Here is a 22,014-nt window from a genome sequence, read left to right on the forward strand (position 1 = left end):
CCGAGGCTTGGAGCAAGCAGCCAACAATCAGGATGCATCACCCATGGTCAGCCATGACTGAGGGAGCCTTAGCCTAGCCTTACATGTGATATTACGGATAGATGGGAAGTGTTTGTTTTTACAGGAGCACATTCGGAACATCCACTTCATTAAGAAAGGTAACAAGATATTTCTCTATTTGAAACAAGTGTTTCATGAAAGGAACAGATCGGGTAGATACACCAGAGGAAATAGGTTTAAGCTGATGGGGAAAAGATTTAATAGGAATCTGAGGGGTAACTTTCTCACACAAAGGGTAGTAGATGTATGAAACAAGCTGCCAGAGGAGGTAGTTGAGGCAGGGACTATCCCAACATTTAAGAAGCAGTTAGACAAGCACAAGGATAGGACAGGTTTGGAGGGAAATGGACCAAATGCTGGCAGGTGGGACTAGTGTAGCTGGGACATGTTGGCCGGTGAGCAAGTTGGGCCAAAGGGCCTGTTTCCACGCTGTATCACTCTATGACTCTAAGCTGAGATGTGGGCTCTGTACTATAAACATGGAACATGCTATTTTCTCCAAATCCAGATGCATATTTTAATGCGATCCTGTGACAGAGGAGGGCTACGTAATCAACGACAGTTTTAGGACACTGGGCCAGACTGTCCAACCTGATGTCTACCGACCACTTTATTAACAAATGTTGCCTCATTGCTTGGCAATGTTTAGCAAACCTATCCTCCCAACTCCTGACTGAGTGAGCAGTTTGTCACCATGCCAGACTGCACATCATCTGTTGATGTGCACAGGTCAAATGACTGCCTTGTGCACATTGATAATATTGCCTTGAGCAACAACAGCCCATCAAAAGCTGCATTTTCAACTTAACCACAGCCTGGAAATTAAAGGTTGTCAGGGCCCTGCTGCAGCAACTTCAGTGTTCTGATTCAGATTAGTTTATTGTCATAAACACCAGGGTGCAAAGAAATTCCTTATTCACACGAAACTCACAGAGTAAACAGTATACATGCAAGAGTGATAAATGCAACAATGGATAGATTGTTGAGTGCAAAACAGCAGTATGGCTCAAAATTATTAAAGTACAATAACAGAATATTCGAATGAGGTAGGAGTTAAGTGTGGGAAGGAACTGCAGATGCTGTTTTAAACCAAATATAGACACAAAAAGCTGGAATAACTCAGCATCTTCAGTCTGAAGAAGGGTCTCGACCCAAAACGTCACCCATTCCTTCTCTCCAGAGATGCTGCCTGTCCTGCTGAGTTCCTCCAGCATTTTGTGTCTTCCTTAGGAATTAAGTGTATAAGACAGCAGTTGGGCGAATGGGGTGTGAAAGAGGTGATTGATCCAGGAGTCTGACAACAATGGCAAAGAAGCTGTTCTTAAGCCAAGCTTTTAAATTCCCATACCTTTTTCCAGAAGATAGAACAAAAAAAAGGGAATGGCCAGGCTTGCAGGCATCCTTAGCAATACCTCATAGTCTTCCTGATGCAACGCACTGTAACATGGACTGGATGGATGGAAGTGAAGAGTCTGTGATGGACACAGGGACTGGATGGATGGAAGTGAAGAGTCTGTGATGGACTGGGCTGTGTTCACCATTCTCTGTATAGGAAGGAACTGCAGATGCTGGTTTAAACTGAAAATAGACACAAAAAGCTGGAGTAACTCAGCGAATCTGAAGAAAAGGAATAGGTGTCTTTTTGGGTCGAGCCCCTTCTTCAGACTGCTGGTCAGTCAGTTAAGAGCAGAGCAGTTGCCCTGCCAGGCTGAGACATATCCTGTCAGAATACCTTCGAAAGCATAACTGTAGACGTTTGAGAGAATTCTCATCAACGTGCCGATTCTTCACAAATACCTAAAAGTAAATATGCTGCAGCATGGGAATGATGGAGGTTTCTTTCCTTGAGGCAGATGGGGACAGTGAACCTTTGAAGTGGGAGGCTGAAGATGGCCAGTTGATTGGGGCTTGATTTCAGAACCTGTTCAGGGACTCCATTCATATCAATGAATTTGTGAATCAATTAATACAATTTTTTACTAATTATCAAACATGGGTGGCCTTTCCAATGCATAAAATAAGCATACATCAAGAAAATAACCGTACATGAAAATAACCGTACATGAAGAAAATAACCGTACATGAAGAAAATAACCGTACATGAAGAAAATAACCGTACATGAAGAAAATAACCGTACATGCATAAAATAACTGTACATCAAGAAAATAATAAATAATCTTTGCCCCTTTTAATATTGTTTATTTCAGCCATTATTTCACCAATTGGTGATTTACTTATCAAGCTAAAGGTGTATTTACCATGGGAAACAGAATTATTAATACAAATATTCATATTTGGTAGACCTACATCTAAAATTTTAATGAACTTACTTTTCTTTAGAGGAAGAAAAAAATGGTGCTATTACCCAGGGCTTTGCAAAATTCAGCAAGGAGCCAAAATAAGCTTGTGTGTCTGAAATGTAAATTAAACATCAAAAACTATAAAAGGGCAAGAAGAGTATGGGTATAATGGAGAAACAAGGAAATGCAGATTTTTTTTTACAAGAAAATGGACACAAAGTGCTGGAGTAACTCAGTGGGTCAGGCAGCATCTGTGGAAAACATGGATAGGTGAAGTTTCACAAAGTGCTGGAGTAACTCAGTGGGTCAGGCAGCATCTGTGGAAAACATGGATAGGTGAAGTTTCACAGAGTGCTGGAGTAACTCAGTGGGTCAGGCAGCATCTGTGGAAAACATGGATAGGTGAAGTTTCACAAAGTGCTGGAGTAACTCAGTGGGTCAGGCAGCATAGGTGGAGAACATGGATAGGTGACGTTACACGGAGTGCTGGAGTAACTCAGCGGGTCAGGCAGCATCTGTGGAGAACATGGATAAATGACATTTCAGATCAGGACTTTTCTTCGGATAATGGAGTGATGCAATGTAAATAAATAATTTGCAGTAGTTTTCCATGTTCTAGAGATATTGCCTGACCTGCTGAGTTACTCCAACACTGTGTGCCTTTTTTTGTAAACTACCATCAGCAGTTCCTTGTGTCGTCACTCTAATACATTGAGACCCACACGCATATCACAATTTAGTTGAAGAGCTCACTTTGACAATGACCCTCAGTTTGATTTATACTGCATCAAACTTTCCATAATTTCTCAGATCAAATCCAGCTTCAAATAAATAGATTGGGCAACAATGTGATGTGGTGTGCCTGCCTCTCAAAGAACATAACATATCTGAAGAAGGGTCTCGACCAGAAACATCACTATTCCTTTTCTCCAGAGATACTGCCTGACCTGCTGAGTTACTCCAGCATTTTGTGTCTATAACACAAAACGCAACTGTTTGTATCATGAGCTTAAAGGCGTAACATGCAAAGACCGGATGTGCTATCTTGCAAATAGACCTTTATCCACGGACATAAACTCGGTGCCTCAACGCGCTATTGAAACATTAGAGGACAGGTTTGATAATAGATCATGTCCCCAAGGGGTTGGATAAGACATTGTGCACAACATGGTTACCCAAGGACATACTGTCACAAAGAAAACAAGCTGTTTGAAGAATTATTTTATCATGCCAAGGGAGAATGTTTAGTTTAGAAATACAGCATGGAACAGGCCATTTGGCCCGCCGAGTCTATGCTGACCATTGATAGTTTTATGTTATCCGATTTTCTCATCCTACTCACAGTTTAAAGGCCAATTAACCAACAAACCTGTACATTTTTGGGGTGTGGTAGGAAACCAGAGCACCCGGAGGAAACCCACGCACATGGAGTGTGTGCAAACTTCACACAGGTCTGAAGAAGGGTCTCAACCAGATACATCATCCATTCCTTCTATCCAGAGATGCTGCCTGACCCACTGAGTTACTCCAGCATTTTGTGTCTATCTTTGGTGTAGACCGGCACCTGCAGTTCCATCCTACACACAGTCAGCATCCATAGTTTGAATTGAATCTGGGACTCCAGTGCTGTGATTTTATGCATTTTGATCTCATCTTAGTTTAGTTTAGAGTTACAGCGTAGAAACAGACCCTTCTACGTGTTTTGTTTAGTGTAGATTAATCATGAAAGAATTTAGTTTGCCCAATCTCAATGAACTAATCAGTAAAAATAGGACCATTAAGCTATTCCAATATTGTATGCAACTGTGCCTCTGATTATTCTTTGGTCAGTCACGTCTTGTTTACATTTAACAGCTGCATAATGCATGTAAAACCTTATTAAATGTTGAAAAGATAGTTATTAGTGTTGTGGGAGGACATTGCAATTTTTATGTACAGGTTATGTCCAAATGCTCAACCCAATTTACTGGAAACTGTGCTATAAATAACCCTGTAGCACAAGTAAATTTGAATAAACATCCTCCTTACCCTCAAGAATCTAATTATTGAAATCCCGGTGAGCTTTTAGTAAAGAGGAATAATGCGGTAACAAATTGGCTTGGTTCCACTGTTTTAATATATTGCCATGTGATGATGAGGACTTACAGGCTTGCAAAACACTGATATATATATATATATATATATATATATATATTCCTTTATTCGTCCCACACCGGGGAAATTTAGTGTTACAGCAGCAAAGTGGAGAGCAAGAGATCATTCATTATAAATAAAAGATACATAAATTGTCATCAGTTTTCTGTGTGTTCTTAGCTGTTACTGTTGACTCGTCTGCTGGGAGCAGTGCTGGTTGTGCAGTCTCACAGCAGCGGGAAGGAAGGACCTCCTAGATCTCTCCTTCACACACTTGGGGTGAAGGAGTCTGTCACTGAAGGAGCTACTCAGTGCAGTGACAGTATCCTGCATGGGGTGGGAGTCGTTGTCCAGCAGCGATGTTAGTTTTGCCATCATCCTCCTCTCTCCCACCACCTGCACTGAGTCGAGGGGGCAACCCTGGCCTTCCTGACCAGCTTGTCGAGTCTCTTCCCTTCCGCCGCTGAGATGCTGCTGCTCCAGCAGACCACTCCATGGAAAATGGCCGATGCAACCACCGTGTTGTAGAAGGTCCTTAGGAGTGCCCTCTGCACTCCAAAGGACCTGAGTCTCCTTAGCAGATAAAGTCTGCTCTGGCCCTTTCTGTATAGCACATAAACAGGAGGATCGGTGAATTCAGGAGAGAAACATTCAATATCATGGTGAATACTTATTCATCATTTTTTGGCACAAGTATTTCCTGCTTTTAATTAATTATTCTTGATAAGACGTTCGTTTTAAAATCTAGCCATTTATTTCTGCAACTTTTCAAAAAGAACGGTTATCAAAGGTTATCTTTCTCTTTGTGCCACAGCATCTCGAGATTTTCAGCCCAACGTTTGACCCTCTTGGGTTGTCATAGCAATAGAATTAATACATTGTGAGGAGAGCACTGAAAATACTGCTTTTGGAAGGCTACTGCCAAAACTGGAGAATTGGACTTAAAATTTAGTGCTATGCTGCTGAGACCAACTTCCAGAATTTTAATCTATTTGTGAACCTGAACATATGTTGCTCAAAAAAAATCTTACAATGCCTATGTATGAGCAAAACGGACTGGTCTGCTGAATATCAGTGCACATTCTTTGTGTAACATCGGGGATTTATATATCACTAGCCCGGCGTGGACACTTTGGTTCCAAGTCTCTCCTGCGGGCGCGGCAGCCACCGCTGGGTGCAAGTCTCTCCTGCGGGCGTGGTGGTCCCCGTTGGGTGCAAGCCTCTCCTGCGGGCGTGGTGGTCCCCGTTGGGTGCAAGTCTCTCCTGCGGGCGTGGTAGTCCCCACTGGGTGCAAGCCTCTCCTGCGGGCGCGGCAACCCTCCCCCTACTGACGATCCGTGGGCCCGTTCCCGGTCGGGGAGAGGCCGACGGGTGGGCGAGGGGGGAGAGAACAGGGAGAGGGAGCCACTCACCTCAGTCCCGGGCAGCCAGCTGTTGGGTGGAAACGTCTCCTGCAGCAGCAGCTCGGCGGCGACAGCCATCTTGTTTGACCCCTTGCCGCCGCGCCGCGCTACACCACAGGAGGAACATCAGGCACGGGCATGTCAGGACGGGCGCTGGTCCTCCCGGCAGGGGGCAAGAATCACATTTATTAAAGTTTATTAAGTTCATTATTTTTTAAATGTAACAAAAATTGAGACCGCAGGGGAATGGTGAGTAGGGTGGGCATAAAATAGTTGCGTTAGCGCGTACTGTTTTGGCTGTATTTTGGGAACAAATCTATCCACAAACCCACAAATATACAAGATGAGAGTTTTAGTAGTATAATATACTAGACGGAGGTGGACTGGTTGGGGGCCTCTCCTGGGGCAACCCTCCCCCAACTGACGATCTTGCGGGCCCGGCTACCCTCTCCAACTGACAAAGCCCATTGCCGGGCAGGGAGTGTCCCCCGGGGGCTGTGGGCAGGCGAGGGGGGACAGGGGAGGGGAGAGGGGGGACAGGGGAGGGGAGAGGGAGGACAGGGGAGGGGAGAGGGGGGACAGGGGAGGGGAGAGGGGGGACAGGGGAGGGGAGAGGGGGGACAGGGGAGGGGAGAGGGGGGACAGGGGAGGGGAGAGGGGGGACAGGGGAGGGGAGAGGGGGGACAGGGGAGGGGAGAGGGGGGACAGGGGAGGGGAGAGGGAGGACAGGGGAGGGGAGAGGGGGGACAGGGGAGGGGAGAGGGGGGACAGGGGAGGGGAGAGGGGGGACAGGGGAGGGGAGAGGGGGGACAGGGGAGGGGAGAGGGGGGACAGGGGAGGGGAGAGGGGGGACAGGGGAGGGGAGAGGGAGGCCCTCACCTCGGCCCCATGACACCAGCGCTGCAGCCAGAGGGAGCCGAGAACCCAAAGCCTCCCCTGCATTGGTCTAGCACCCTCCCCTCTCCATCTCCCCCTCCCCTCCCCCACTGACCCACTCCATTCCCCCCCCCTTCCCCTCCCCCCCCACCCCACCCATCGTGGCCTCATTGGTCGTCAGTCGGGCGGGTCCCATTGTCACATCACACGCTGAACATGGCAAGCAATCGGTTTAATAAGGTGATTTTTTAAACTAAAACCTCTCTAACTTGAAAAATATAAGAGCAATTTGAATGAAACTTTGATGAATGTGTCCCCAGGACAACGGTGGGTAAGGTGGGCCTAAAATTGTGCGGGTCATGTACCGTTGTTTTGTGGATAAGCGCATACAGGAACGGACACGGAAATAACAGGAACAAACAGACGGAACAAACACGATGAGATTTTTAGTAATATAACAATAGATAGATGTAAAGGATGCATCAAAACCAATGATTTACAGTGAACAAGACAAATTCAATTTATATTAAAAGGTATCCTGGGATTTATTGCTCATCATTCTGTGAGAACGGTATCTGGCCTTCAAAGTGGATATTAAATTAACTAAAAGTTATGCATAGGTATTTGAAATCCATTCATTGCCGGTTCTGAAGCCAAGCTGATGTCAGATGTAGCAGCTGTGGTTATAACCCAGATCTCACATAGTAGGAGTAAATCATTAGCCACTCAAGCCAGAGTTCCTCCACAAGCTCTGCTTTTTTCAATCCAGCATTACCCAGCTCTAATTTTTAGCCAATGTCTCGAAGTCTTGAATTTCTCCATCAGTGGAAATAGTATCAGTTCTCCTTTAATCACGGAAACCTGTCACATAATCCTAAACTTATCTAAATTCCTAGGATAATAACCTGCTTCTGTAATACTTTGGGACAGCCAAAGGACCCACATGATGCTGGCTATGCTCCCATTTCATTCCTGAAATAAGGACGGTGGTACAGGAGTCTGTAAAATAAGTGATCTCCTGGTTCAGGAACAGTCTCTTCCCAACAGCCACCAGATTACTGAACACTACAAATACCAATTAAATTCCAAACTATCCCAGTGGGACTTCAGAATCTTGTTTTGTTTTGGACTAATATTGTTTTCTTTAATTTATTGATTTTGATTTAATTCTGATATCTGTTGAGTACTGTGTTTACATACCTGTTATGCTGCTCTACGTACAAATTTAATTGTTCCATTTCAGTATATTTTACAATTAAACACCCTTGACTGTTGTCTCAGGGCAAACCTTGGAGTTTGGATATCATTCTGATAAATCTATAGGGCATTCAGACCAAGACCTACAGTATATCCCTTCCAAATGTGGGTGGTCAGAAAAAACGTAAAATATTGCAAGTATGGTCTTAGTTCAATAACTTTCATTTATTTATATCTTACACTAAATTTTGTATCTGTGCACAGCTTGATTGTATAGTCTTTTCTTTGACTGGATAGCACACAAAAAATAGCTTTTCACTATCCCCCAGTACACGTGACAATAATAAACTAAAGTAAGCAAGGCAGAGTAGATACCTGCTGGTTCTTCAGTCCTTTAAATATGGATGGATGCATATCCATGACCTTCTGGATCATTTTCTGCACTTATCCAAGGCATAATGTTATCTATTTATTCACAAAATGCTGGAGTAACTCAGCAGGTCAGGCAGCATCTCGGGAGAGAAGGAATGGGTGACGTTTCGGGTCGAGACCCTTCTTCAGACTGATGTCAGGGGGGCGGGACAAAGGAAGGATATAGGTGGAGACAGGAAGATAGAGGGAGATCTGGGAAGGAGGAGGGGAAGAGAGGGACAGAGGAACTATCTAAAGTTGGAGAAGTCGATGTTCATACCACTGGGCTGCAAACTGCCCAGGCGAAATATGAGGTGCTGCTCCTCCAATTTCCGGTGGGCCTCACTATGGCACTGGAGGAGGCCCATGACAGAAAGGTCAGACTGGGAATGGGAGGGGGAGTTAAAGTGCTCGGCCACCGGGAGATCAGTTTTGTTAATGCGGACCGAGCGCAGGTGTTCAGCGAAGCGATCGGCGAGCCTGCGCTTGGTTTCGCCGATGTAAATAAATTGGCATCTAGAGCAGCGGATACAATAGATGAGGTTGGAGGAGGTGCAGGTGAACCTTTGTCTCACCTGGAAAGACTGTTTGGGTCCTTGGATGGAGTTGAGGGGGGAGGTAAAGGGACAGGTGTTGCATCTCGTGCGGTTCCAGGGGAAAGTGCCAGGGGTTGGGGTGGTTTGGGTAGGAAGGGACGAGTGGACCAGGGAGTTACGGAGGGAACGGTCTCTGCGGAACACAGAGAGGGGAGGGGATGGGAAAATATGGCCAGTGGTGGGGTCCCGTTGTAGGTGACGGAAATGTTGGTGGATGATATGTTGGATCCGCTGGCTGGTGGGGTGGAAGGTGAGAACGAGGGGGATTCTGTCCTTGTTGCGAGTGGGGGGAGGGGGAGCAAGAGTGGAGCTGCGGGATGTAGAAGAGACCCTAGCGAGAGCCTCATCTATAATGGGGGAGGGGAAGCCCCGTTTTCTGAAGATTTTTTAATCTATGTTATCTATATGGATGCCCAAATATCTTTGGACATGTAATACTTTCAGCTTTTTGTCATTTAGCAGGTACTCTGTTCCAACCCTGTTAGGCCTAAGTGGATGAACACACATTTATGTACATTAAAACCCATTTGGTGTGGTTATGTCCATGCATTTAAATTGTTAAAAGAATTTTGCAATTTAATGCATCTTCTGCGATGCTTACTATGTTTTCTCCAGAATACTCATCATTAGTTGTTACTGCTTCTCCATTCAAAATAGCTTTACCTCATCAACATACCTACTGAAAAATAGCTTTACCTCATCAACATACCTACTGAAAACTTGAGAGATGTACAAAGGAGAACAAAGACTCATTATGGATCATACCATAGCTAGAGTTCTGGAGAAGACCTAAAACGGGCTTTAAAAAAGTATTAACAGTTCTTTTCACAACAGTTGTGCACAAATTCAACCATTGTTGGTCAAAGATGGTGGTATATTGTAATTTGTTTTGCTCAAGTCATCCAAAGACTGATTTCTTTAACATAGAATGCTGCAATCTACCAATATCTATGATGCTGGCTTGATAAAGCTATTGGCATTGATCTATTTGTATTTTATAAGTCTGCATTCCAGTATCACATCTGCATCGCTGTGACTAAATCGAAAGATGATATGGTTGTATTTTGTTTTGAACATATTATAAATTAGGAATAATGGTATGTAATATCCAATGCTATTAATATCTAAGTTGGCTGATCGATACCATCACAAACGAGTTATGATCAATGTCATGGGTGGGTGTGAATCACATGACAACTACTCCTCGTCTGCCATACATGCATTTAAGTTATAAAAAATAAACTGAATGTGACTCTTAAAAGAATAAATGAAGAATGGTAACATTGAAAAAATATATTTTATTCAACTTTATTTCCTTTTATTTTACGCAACTGTCATTTTTAAAACACTTAGTAAACTGGATCTCCTCTGTATGTGTATGTAGTGCCTCATGGTGAGTAACCAGTTCTGACCGTTTTATACCTATTTTCATGGGCTTGTATTATAATAATTACACAGTACCACAATAAATCCATTAAATTAAAACCTTGTGATGACACCTGGTGGCAACCCAAGGGCAGAACGAACCATCGGCTCAGGGTGTGGGAGACCCTAGCCAGGGGGTCGGTACCCGAGTTGGTATTTAAGGCCGGGCAACACCCGTGACTTGAAGGGGAGTAGGGAGCTGTATTGGAGAGAATAAACACATCTAGTGCACGCAACTCGTGTCCGATTAGTTTTTGGCTGGACCCCTTCGCGTTCCCGCCACAACCTGTGATTTATTACCAAAAGTACAAATTATTAGTAGTAAAGATTTTGAATGAAAGTTTAAAAAAAATTAAACGAACTCCTAAGACAAATGTTGTCAACTGTGTAACACAGGCTTCAAAATTAACTGAGAATCTACCCTGTCAGCTGTATTCTTGCTATTTGCGACTCTTTAAGCAAAACAACCATGTGTTTTACGGCAAATCTGGTCCCCATTTCTTATCCACTCATTATAAGCCTGTGTATAGCACCATAAATTCTGCTTCAACCTAACACTTCCCTGTTAGCTGTGGGCTGTCGTATGTTGAAAGGCTGGAGCAATTAGGCTTGTATACACTGGAATTTAGAAGGATGAGGGGGGATCTTATTGAAACATATAAGATAATTAGGGGATTGGACACATTAGAGGCAGGAAACATGTTCCCAATGTTGGGGGAGTCCAGAACAAGGGGCCACAGTTTAAGAATAAGGGGTAGGCCATTTAGAACGGAGATGAGGAAGAACTTTTTCAGTCAGAGAGTGGTGAAGGTGTGGAATTCTCTGCCTCAGAAGGCAGTGGAGGCCAGTTCGTTGGATGCTTTCAAGAGAGAGCTGGATAGAGCTCTTAAGGATAGCGGAGTGAGGGGGTATGGGGAGAAGGCAGGAACGGGGTACTGATTGAGAGTGATCAGCCATGATCGCATTGAATGGCGGTGCTGGCTCGAAGGGCTGAATGGCCTACTCCTGCACCTATTGTCTATTGTCTATTGTCTATTTATACCAGACCCAACCAATTATGTGATGCTAATCATGACTGTGTAGCTTCCAAATGGTCCTTTTAACCCATTTTGGTCAACGGCTTATAACTGCTTTCTGTGTTTAAAAGAGGCTAACTTTCCTGTTGATGTGTACTCGTGCACATTTGAAATGAGAAGATTAGAATGAGTTACAATATTCTTTTTAGAGCACGGTTCTCAGACATACTGATATACACAAAAGGTTCATGGGGTTTATATTGACACAGCTTTTAGATATAACATTGCAAATAGACAGTATGAAACTTGTTTCAGTCACTAATTTAAGATTTCATATTAAAGATGAACCCCAGGAAAATACCTCTATTTATTTTCAGCTGAAGCATGCAGGTACAGCAGGCAGTGAAGAAAGCCAATGGAATGTTGGCCTTCGTAACAAGAGGAGTTGAGTATAGGAGCAAAGAGGTCCTTCTGCAGTTGTACAGGGCCCTAGTGAGACCGCACCTGGAGTACTGTGTACAGTTTTGGTCTTCTCCTTCTTCTGTCGTATGTCTTTTAGACCTGCAGCTCCGTTGAGGCGAGCCAGGCCAATGTGTCATCGTCCAGGTCAATCAGACCTCGTTCACCATTCGGTGGCCGGTATTTGGGGCAACTGGTGACTATGTGCTCCACTGTCTGTGTTGGGTCCCCACACTCGCAGAAGGCACTGATTTGGTCTCCAAATTTGAGGAAGGATATTCTTGCTATTGAGGGCGTGCAGCGTAGGTTTACTAGGTTAATTCCCGGAATGGCGGGACTGTCGTATGTTGAAAGACTGGATCGATTAGGCTTGTATACACTGGAATTTAGAAGGATGAAATGGGATGTTATTGAAACATATAGGATTATTAAGGGGTTGGACACATTAGAGGCAGGAAACATGTTCCCAATGTTGGGGGAGTCCAGAACCAGGGGCCACAGTTTAAGAATAAGGGGGAGGCCATTTAGAACGGAGATGAGGAAAAACCTTTTCAGTCAGAGAGTTGTAAATCTGTGGAATTCTCTGCCTCAGAAGGCAGTGGAGGCCAATTCTCTGAGTGCTTTCAAGAAAGAGCTAGATAGAAGGCAGGAACGGGGTACTGATTGGGAATGATCAGCCATGATCACATTGAATGGTGGTGCTGGCTCGAAGGGCCAAAGGGCCTCCTCCTGCACCTATTGTCTATTGAATGGGATCACATGCACACGGTTCCTTAACTGTCCATTCTCTTGCAGGTAGTAACAAGTATCTGCTCATTCTCCCACTGTATGCCCCAAAGTTTCCCTTAGATCTACACTACATACCCTTTTACTTCTCATCCACATAATTTATTTGGCAAGATTATTGGAAAACATTGTCCCTTTCAACTGCACTTTGATAATCGCCAGCTTTAGGCAACTACCTTAATATTTTCTTGCGAGGTTCAGTATGTTTAGAATGTTAGATCTGAAGATGATGAATAAAATACAGCTCACTGGTCTGCCCCACTTGTTTTACTGCAAATTAAAAACAGATCAAATGTGGCACAGCAAAATAGACAGCCAACTTGCAAATAGACTGTAATGCACCAAATGGAACAACTACGAAGAGAAACGTGAATCAAACCAAGTATTGTCAAAGCAGCATGCAGTCTGAAGCACAGTGATGTCCTGCCACATTGAACATAATATCAGGTTGCGCATGCATGCCACTGTAAGGCTTGCTCTGTAAAACATTTAAATTTGATTAAAAAGTGAAATAATCATTTTAGTAATCCACCTGGATTACATTGCTTATTTAGAAGGTCAATGAGGGGTCAGGAAACAAGCAGTATATTAATAAGTTCTTGAAAACATTTATTAAGTTGTTTTGACTCAAAATCAAAAGGTATTTTTTAAAAACCATTTGAAGTACTAATGCAAGTAAACAAAATTGGAACGTAGTCATTCGTTTGATGTTAATTTAACCTGAAAGATTCCTCGCAGGAATATTAATAGAACACAACAGGCAAAGGAGCAGAATTAGGCCATTCGGCCCATGGTGTCTGCTCTGCCATTCCATCATAGCTGATTAATTTTTCCCCTCTAAACCCCGTTCTCCTGCCTTCTCCTTGTAACCTTTGACAAATTTTACAAATCAAGTACCTATCAGTCTCCACTTTAAAAATACCCAATTAATTGGCTTCCACAGGTGCCTGTGGCAATGAGTTCCACAGATTCACCACCCTCTGGCTAAAGTAATTCCTCCTTTTAGCTTTTAAAAATCATCGTTTTAAAATTATTTTAGCTTTTGATTTAAGATGATTACACTAATAATTTAATTCTGCAGTAAAAATTATTGTAAAAATATTGTAAATGCAATCTAATCGTGAAAGAGTTAAACAAAATCTCCCCATTTTGTAACAGGCCAACCTACTCTACAAACTCCAGAAATGTTACAAATTTAAATCTAAATCATGAGGAAAAAGAAAGAGATCAAGTGTGTTAATGATCTATTCTGATCTATGTGGATCGATATGATCTTTCCCAATGATTAGGATAAAAGGTTCCTCTCAGCGTGTGATAACTATTACTGCAATGAACAACAAAATCCCAATTCTTTATCTGACATCAATAATAAAAAGACATGTTTTTTAAATATAAAGTACTCATTCAAACCTAGAACCGATAGTTACTCCCCCAAACAATCAGGTCAATCCTGTGAAAACATTGTGACCCGTGTTTTTTGTGTCAATTAAATGCAGTCGTTTTTTACAGCTTCATTAAGCAAGCAAGCTTTGAGTGGCATTCCAATTACTCAGCCAAGCTAGCCCACATTTCCAGAAAGGCAAATGGCTAATATTAAAATCTGCTGTCTCAATGTTGCATGCTGCAGCACAAAAAGAATTTCATGAAAAAAACCACTGTAGATGCTGGCACATTCTTTCAAATTCTAGTAGCACTAAGACTAGTATTTGGATCACTTTGAAATCAAACGTGGTCACGATGTTTTTTTATTCCTGAAATTATTTTTCTGCTGCCAAGCAGAAAAGACGAAGAATACCTAATTTAAAGTCACTACAATGCAATTTGTTTTGTCATGTTAATGACTGCGACTTCTTTCAATTTAACTTGCAATTATTTACACCCATAACTACAATTCAACTGATTATGGCAGAGAATATTAAAAATATCAATTTGTTCTCTTTCAGGGAGAGATTAGGCTAATTACCAAGGTTTATAAAATTACAAAGATAACACTTTATATTAAAGCCAATTATAAAATAATTAGTTTGGAATAAATATTGCAAACATTATTTACCTTCTGCTAAGAAGGTTCAATGTAATGTATATTCCAAACACATTGGCCTTATTGAGCACAACATTTTCTTGGCATTAGGTCATAAGTTCATAAGGAATAGGAATAGAATTAGGCCAATTGGCCCATCAAGTCTACTCCGTCATTCAATCATGGCTGATCTACTTCTCCCTCCTAACTCCTTTCTCCTGCCTTCTCCCCATAACCTCTGACACCTGTACTAATCAAGAATCTATCCATCTCTGCCTTTAAAATATCCACTGATGGCCTCCACAGCCGTCTGTGGCAAAGAATTGTACAGATTCACCACCCTCTGACTAAAGAGATTTCTCCTCACCTCCTCCCTAAAAGAACGTCCTTTAATTCCGAGGCTATGACCTCTAGACCTAGACTCTCCCACTAGTGGAAACATCCTCTCCACATCCATTCTATCCAAGCCTTTCACTATTCTGTATCGGACATATTTGCAATAACCTAGATTCTGTTCCAGCATGGTGCCCTCAAAAAGCACTGAGATCTACAGTGCATTCAGAAAGTATTCAGACCCCTTCACTTTTTCCACATTTTGTTACGTTACAGCCTTATTTTAAAATGGATTAAAAAAAAATTTTTATCATCAATCTACACACAATACCCCATAATAAAAAAACTAAAACAGGTCTTTAGAAATTAATTTAAAAGAAATAACTGAAATAACTGATATATATTACTGAAAGTAATTAAAAATAAATAACTGAAATATCACATTTACATAAGTATTCAGACCCTTTACTCAGTACTTTGTTGAGGCACCTTTGGCAGCGATTACAGCCTCAAGTCTTCTTGGGTATGACGCTACAAGCTTGGCACACCTGTATTTGGGTAATTTCTTCCATTCTTCTCTGCAGATCCTCTCAAGCTCTGTCAGGTTGGATAGGAAACATCGATGCACAGCTATTTTCAGGTCCCTCCAGAGATGTTTGATCGGGTTCAAGTCCGGGCTCTGGCTGGGCCACTCAAGGACATTCACAGGCTTGTCACGAAGCCCCTCCTGCGTTGTCTTGGCTGTGTGCTTAGGGTCGTTGTCCTGTTGGAGGGTGAACCTCTGCCCCAGTCTGAGGTCCAGAACGCTCTAGAGCAGGTTTTCATCAAGGATCTCTCTTGCTCCGTTCATCTTTCCCTCGATCCTGACTTGTCTCCCAGTTCCTGCTGCTGAAAAACATCCCCACAGCATGATGCTGCCACCACCATGCTTCACCGTAGGTATGGTATTGGCCAAGTGATGAGCGGTGCCGCTTGGCATTCAGGCCAAAGAGTTCAATCTTGGTTTCATCAGACCAGAGAATCTTGTTTCTCATGGTCTGAGAGTCCTTTAGGTGCCTTATGGAAACTCCAAGTGGGCTGTCATGTGTATTTTACTGAGGAATGGCATCCGTCTGGCCTCTCTACCATAAAGGCCTGATTGTCCTTCTGGAAGGTTCTTCCATCTCCATAGAGGAACTCTGGAGCTCTGTCAGAGTGACCATCGGGTCCTTGGTCACCTCCATGACTAAGGCCCTTCTCCCCCGATTGCTCAGTTTGGTCGGGCGGCCAGTTCTATGGAGAGTCCTGGTGGTTCTGTGGAGATGAGGAACGCAGAGCCAGATCTGTCCTTTTTGTTTGCTTCGGCCACTGGACTCCGCATGGACCGGGAACGCGAACTCGACGGTTCCAAAGTTCTTCCATTTAAGAATGACGGAGGCCACTGTGCTCTTCGTGACCTGCAAGCTGTAGAAATTGTTTTATACCCTTCCCCAGATCTGTGTCTCGATACCATCCTGTCTCGGAGTCTATGGACAATTCCTTCACCTTCATGGCTTGGTTTTTGCTCTAACATGCAGTCAATTGAGGGACCTTATACAAACAGGTGTGTGCCTTTCCAAATCATGTCCAATCAATTTAATTTACCACTGGTGGACTCCAACCAAGTTGTAGAAACATCTCAAGGATAATCAATGGAAACAGGATGAACATAAGCTTAATTTTGAGTGAAATAGCAAAAGGTCTGAATACTTAAGTAAATGTGATATTTCAGTTATTTCTTTATAGTTACTTTTTCAAATATTTCTAAACACCTGTTTTCGCTTTTTTATTATGGGGTATTTTGTGTAGATTGATGATTAAAAATAATAACTTAATCCATTTTAAAATAAGGCTGTAATGTAGCAAAATGTGGAAAAGGTGAAGGGATCTGAATACTTTCTGAATGCACTGTATGAGCAGCAGAAGAAACAGTGAAACCATTCAAAATAAAAGAACATGTAAAGAATCCTCACCTGATCGGCAGCGTCTAAACCAAGTTTAAAAATAAGAAAACAAATTACACCAAAGAAATGCAAGTTAAGATGTTGGGAAAAAGAACTGGCCAGATTGACAAATAAATTTGGTTTAAAAGAAAGTTGTAATAAAGAGAGTAGAATCTCCAACATTAACTTCTGTAGCTATAAACTCCATGCTTGTAAAATGAAAATTTCAAGGCCAAAGGCGAAAAATTGCCTGTTATTATCACCTTTAATATCATAATTTCTGCAATTTACATCAAAATATCCCAGCAACAACTTTCCCGGGGAAAACAATTGCATTGATTGCCTCCTGTGATAGGTTTTATAATTTGTACAGTGTAGCTTTCAATATCAGCACACTTTGGTCTGATTTCTCGTGCTGAATTCAGGCCATCCAAACAGAGTGGGAGGTTAATTCCAACAATGCAGCGACTCTAGTTTGCATGAAGATTTACATGTACCTTGCTGTTTAAAGGTTATAAAGGTCAAAGGAACAAGTAGTACACAAATAATGGCATAAACAGAAGTGTTGGATGAAAGAGAGAAACTGCCTGAAGTATTCAGCAGATTATACACCTTCTTTGGAGAGATAAGAAAATCAATAATCCTTAATGCAACTGGATTAATGTTCTACCCCAAATCACATTTACTGTCGCAACCTTAATTTATTTAAGAAACATTTAGACAGGAACATGGATAGGGCAGGTTTAAAGGGATAGTGCCAAATGCAGATGGGGCATGTTGGTCGGTGTGGGCAAGTTTCCACACTGTATAACTCTGTGACTGCAGTAATGAAGATAACACTGCTGCTGGTGCCCTCCTCCAGGAGGGGGATAACAAGAATGATATTCTCTTCCTCTCAGGTCACATAAAGTTGCCATCAGAGTAACATTTACAATTTTATAATACAGGAATAGCACGCAGAATCACATATTGTTTATCATATTCATTCATTTGTGAATAGGATATAATCCATTTTTTCATCTGTTCTTTTCAAATTTGTAACTTTATACCTTGACACTTGGTTTCAGATTCAACAATAATTGCAGCAAATATTTTCTTCTGATAATGCAGCATGGAATTCAAATAAGCAAAGTGGATAAACAACGCATAAACAGTAAAAATTTGATGAACAATTATACCTCAATGTAAAACTCTACAAACTCATGAGATGTTAAATTTAGAAGGAAAACATGGAAATTCCTATCCCCATTAAAAAGGTGCAAAACCTTTCCTTATTATTTTCCCCACAAGATGCAGTGCACCAGAATGGCTTAGAACATAGTATTGTACCTTCTGGATCATCGGCCTTTCGAACCTTTTCCCATTCCTCCTGTCTTATTTTGCGCTTTTCATCTAATTCAGCCTCAGTCACAAACCGTTTCTTAATGAGGCTCCCTTCAGTCCCACTTTCCATTCTTCAATGAAGTCACTGCAAAACAAGTAAATAATTTGACATTCATCTGTGCTGTTCACTTGACTGTCCAACCTCAATCTGCCAATGGGGTGTGCTTAAAAGAACTAAAGGTGACATGATCAAAAAATTGACATACATTGTGATAGAAGTTAGAAGTTCCCAAACCCACAGATTTAATTTCCTAATACAGAATTCAAAACTGGAAACTCCAAGGCTGAGAGCATCCAGACTACATTTTCAATCACAAGCTCTAGAACTAGATCATTTTCCCAAACTCTTGTGCACATGAACTCTTCCCCGCCCATTTCTACCAATATCTTAGCAAATGATTTCTTTAGTCTTCTAATTCAGATGTAATGTTCAAATGTGTAATCGCAAGCCAACATTACCACTGACGACTACTTGTACTTTGAAACAGCCATATTATTTATAATGACAATTTAGCAATGCATCGGGAACATGCAATGAAGTATACTACAGAAACTGGCTTGAAGCAATGGGGAATTAAATAAATATGTAGAGATAGTTAAAACCAAAGACGAGCAAGACGGAAATAATGAGCACCATTGTCAACTGACTTCAGTTTTCTTTTATTCAATCTTAAATATCATAAATCATAAAACAAAGAGAAAATAAATCACCCTTGGAACAAGCATATTCTCTTGGGTAAGCTGCATCAGTAATGAGGCTCTTTTCATTCATCATTAAACAATGAATGGACCATTCAATTCACTGGGAAATGGAGACTAAAGTATGAATTTGTAAAAGTAAATCAGGCAGTAGCTGTCATTTGATGAAGGAAAGATATCAACTTTATAAATTCCCAATTTCTCCACTTTTTATGCATTGACTCTCATCACAAGTGTGATAAAAGGCAGAAATATATACATAAATCGTGCAGTATGCTTTTAAATACACATCTAGGCTCTTGAGCAATTTTCCTCACTGTCTTAATGGCAGGTATAGCTTTAACTAACTGGCATCAAGCTCCAAAATGTCCCCTCTAAACGTTGCCACCTCTCTTGTTTCCTCATGCTGTTCAAGTTTTTGAGAATCTTTGCACACGTTTTAAGATTGTTCCTTTGTGTTTGATGATGCTGGTGTGAAGGCCCTTGCGATGACTATTTTAAAGGCCTTATATAAAAAATGAGGAAGGGTCTCAACTCGAATGTCACCCATTCCTTCTCTCCAGAGATGCTGCCTTTCCCGCTGAGTTACTCCAGCATTTTGTGCCTATCTACCATGTACAAAATAAAATTTATTATCAAAATCAACAACTTCGTAACGTGATCGCACATCCTCAGATGTTCAATTATTTTGTAACAATAATAGTTCTTTGATAAATAAGTAACCATTACACTGCATTTAATTTTATTCCATTTCCTTCTTAATGAGAATTGAATATTTGTGGTTAATCTTATTTAGTGCACATGCTGGTTTGCACCGAATACACAAAATACTGGAGTAACTCAGCGGGTCAGGCACCATCTCTGGAGAGAAGGAGTGGGTGACGTTTCAGGTCGAGACCCTCAGGCTGAGAGTTAGGGGAGAGGGAGTCTAGAGATATGGATGTAAATGTCCCCGGTGTGGGACGAAGGAATATATTATTATTATTATTAAGGGTAAGGTGTGAAACAGAGATTGCATACAGATCTAGTTATCCTGCATCAGACATTTTAGTCATAAACAAAAGTTTATATGTACAGAATGTAAACCTCCTTTTGCTATTTAACAAGAAAAAAATGAAAACCCCTCATTCCCATTTATATTGGGGCATCTACCACTGGGATGATACATTTTGCTCAGCTGGAGAGGAATAAGAAACCTTGCCCATCAACCAAACTTAATGGAGAAGATGATTTTCTGGTTCTTTATCATTATTCGGAAAATCTTACATTGAACAAATTAGTTATGGTGTGTAGGAAAGAAAACTGCAGATGCTGGTTTAAATCGAAGGTAGACACAAAATGACGGAGTAACTCAGCGGGTCAGGCAGCATCTCTGGAGAGAAGGAATGGGTGACCTTTTCAGGTCGAGACACTTCTTCAGACTGATGTCAGGAGGGGGCGGGACAAAGATAGGATGTAGTAGGAGACAGGAAGACTAGTGGGAGAACAGGGAAGGGGGAGGGGAAAGAGAGGGACGGAGGATCTATCTGAAGTTAGAGAAGCCAATGTTCATACCACTGGGGTGTAAACTGCCCAAGCGAAATATGAGATGCTGTTCCTCCAATTTGCGCTGGGCCTCACTATGACAATGGAGGAGGCCCGGGACAAAAAGGTCAGATTGGGAATGGGAGGGGGAGTTGAAGTGCTCAGCCACCGGGAGGACAGGTTGGTTAAGGATTGAAGGTAGACATAAAATGCTGGAGTATTATTTATGGTTATTTATGATTATTCCTCCATTACAACAGTGACTGCATTTGAACAACACTTTATTTGTTGATTGTGAAACTCTTCAGAATACCTTTAAAGTACATGTAGGCCATTGTAAACATGCTAGAATAGTCAATAATTTGGGAAGGCAAACATTCCTGACCTTGCTCCAAATCAATTAAATATTTACTGATTGGGGATTAGCCTTCACAATTAAAGCAAATTGGCGGGGGGGGGCGGGATCCTGTCTTGCATAGGTATCAAGCACTAATTAACAAAATTAGAGAGGCATGCTAAAAAAATCTATCTCCGTGGAGGGATGTGGAGAAAAAATAGAGGAAAGATGGGGGAAAAAAAGCAGCCTACTGTGTGTAGCTCTCATATATTGAGGGCATATTTCAGCACCAAAGCAAAACAGAAATAAAGCACAGCAGGAGACTGACATGCAAATGCGTTATCATTATCAGAGGAAAGTACCACTGGGAAATTTCTGCTGAAAGTTGAAACAAATTTAAAAGCTTAATGAAGGTTAATGTTGTACAAGCTGACATTTCGGCAAAATTAAAACTAGGGTCTCAATAGAGATCAAAACAATAAAGAAAATCAATTATTTTTATCAATGTCCACTTTGTCATAGATATCAAAAAAGGGGATCATTTTATCTTGCTTGCCATTTTGAAGACTTGAAAGCTGAAATACCCTAATATTTCCATTTATACGACTGGTTACATTTCAAATTTCAGGGGACACAAAAACAAAGTACATATTTTCTCATATTAACTTCACTCAAGCATTTAAAAGGGGGCTGCCTCGCCAACGGTCTGTCTTGTCTTTTCCCTTTGTGTTTTTAATTTGTTGTAAAATGTATGTTTTAGTTTATCTTTAGTTTTGTGTTACGTGGGGGTTGGGGGAAACTCTTTTTATCTCTTTCCTTGACGGAGATGCGACTTTTTTCCGTGTGGTATCTCCTTCTGCACTGCGGCCTAACATCGTGGAGCTGGCGGCCTCTTACTGGGACCTCGGAGCTCCAACCGCGCGGGAGCCTACAGACATTAACATCGTGGAGCTCGCGGTCCCTGGTTAGCGACTGGCTTTGGGAGTTTCGACCGCCCCGATCACGGGAGCTTCGATTGTCTGCTGCGGGAGCTTCAATCTTCAATCGACTGTGGGTGGTTCGACTCCCTCGCGCGCGGGAGAAAAGAAGATAAG

The 22,014-nt window shown here is 41.9% G+C and overlaps 1 protein-coding gene across 2 annotated transcripts in view; it reads right to left on the reverse strand.

Moving 5' to 3' along the window:
- The window catches only part of psme3ip1 (proteasome activator subunit 3 interacting protein 1), a 74,608-nt gene that overhangs the window by 41,595 nt on the left and 10,999 nt on the right, over positions 1 to 22,014 (reverse strand). For both annotated transcript variants that reach the window (XM_078400295.1, XM_078400294.1), the window contains exon 2: positions 18,307 to 18,445. In XM_078400295.1, the coding sequence (XP_078256421.1) occupies positions 18,307 to 18,430 (124 nt within the window). In that variant the 5' untranslated portion in view covers positions 18,431 to 18,445. The remainder of the gene's footprint in view (positions 1 to 18,306; positions 18,446 to 22,014) is intronic.

This window comes from Rhinoraja longicauda, chromosome 6 (genome assembly GCF_053455715.1).
Source record: "Rhinoraja longicauda isolate Sanriku21f chromosome 6, sRhiLon1.1, whole genome shotgun sequence".
Lineage (NCBI taxonomy): Eukaryota > Metazoa > Chordata > Chondrichthyes > Rajiformes > Arhynchobatidae > Rhinoraja > Rhinoraja longicauda.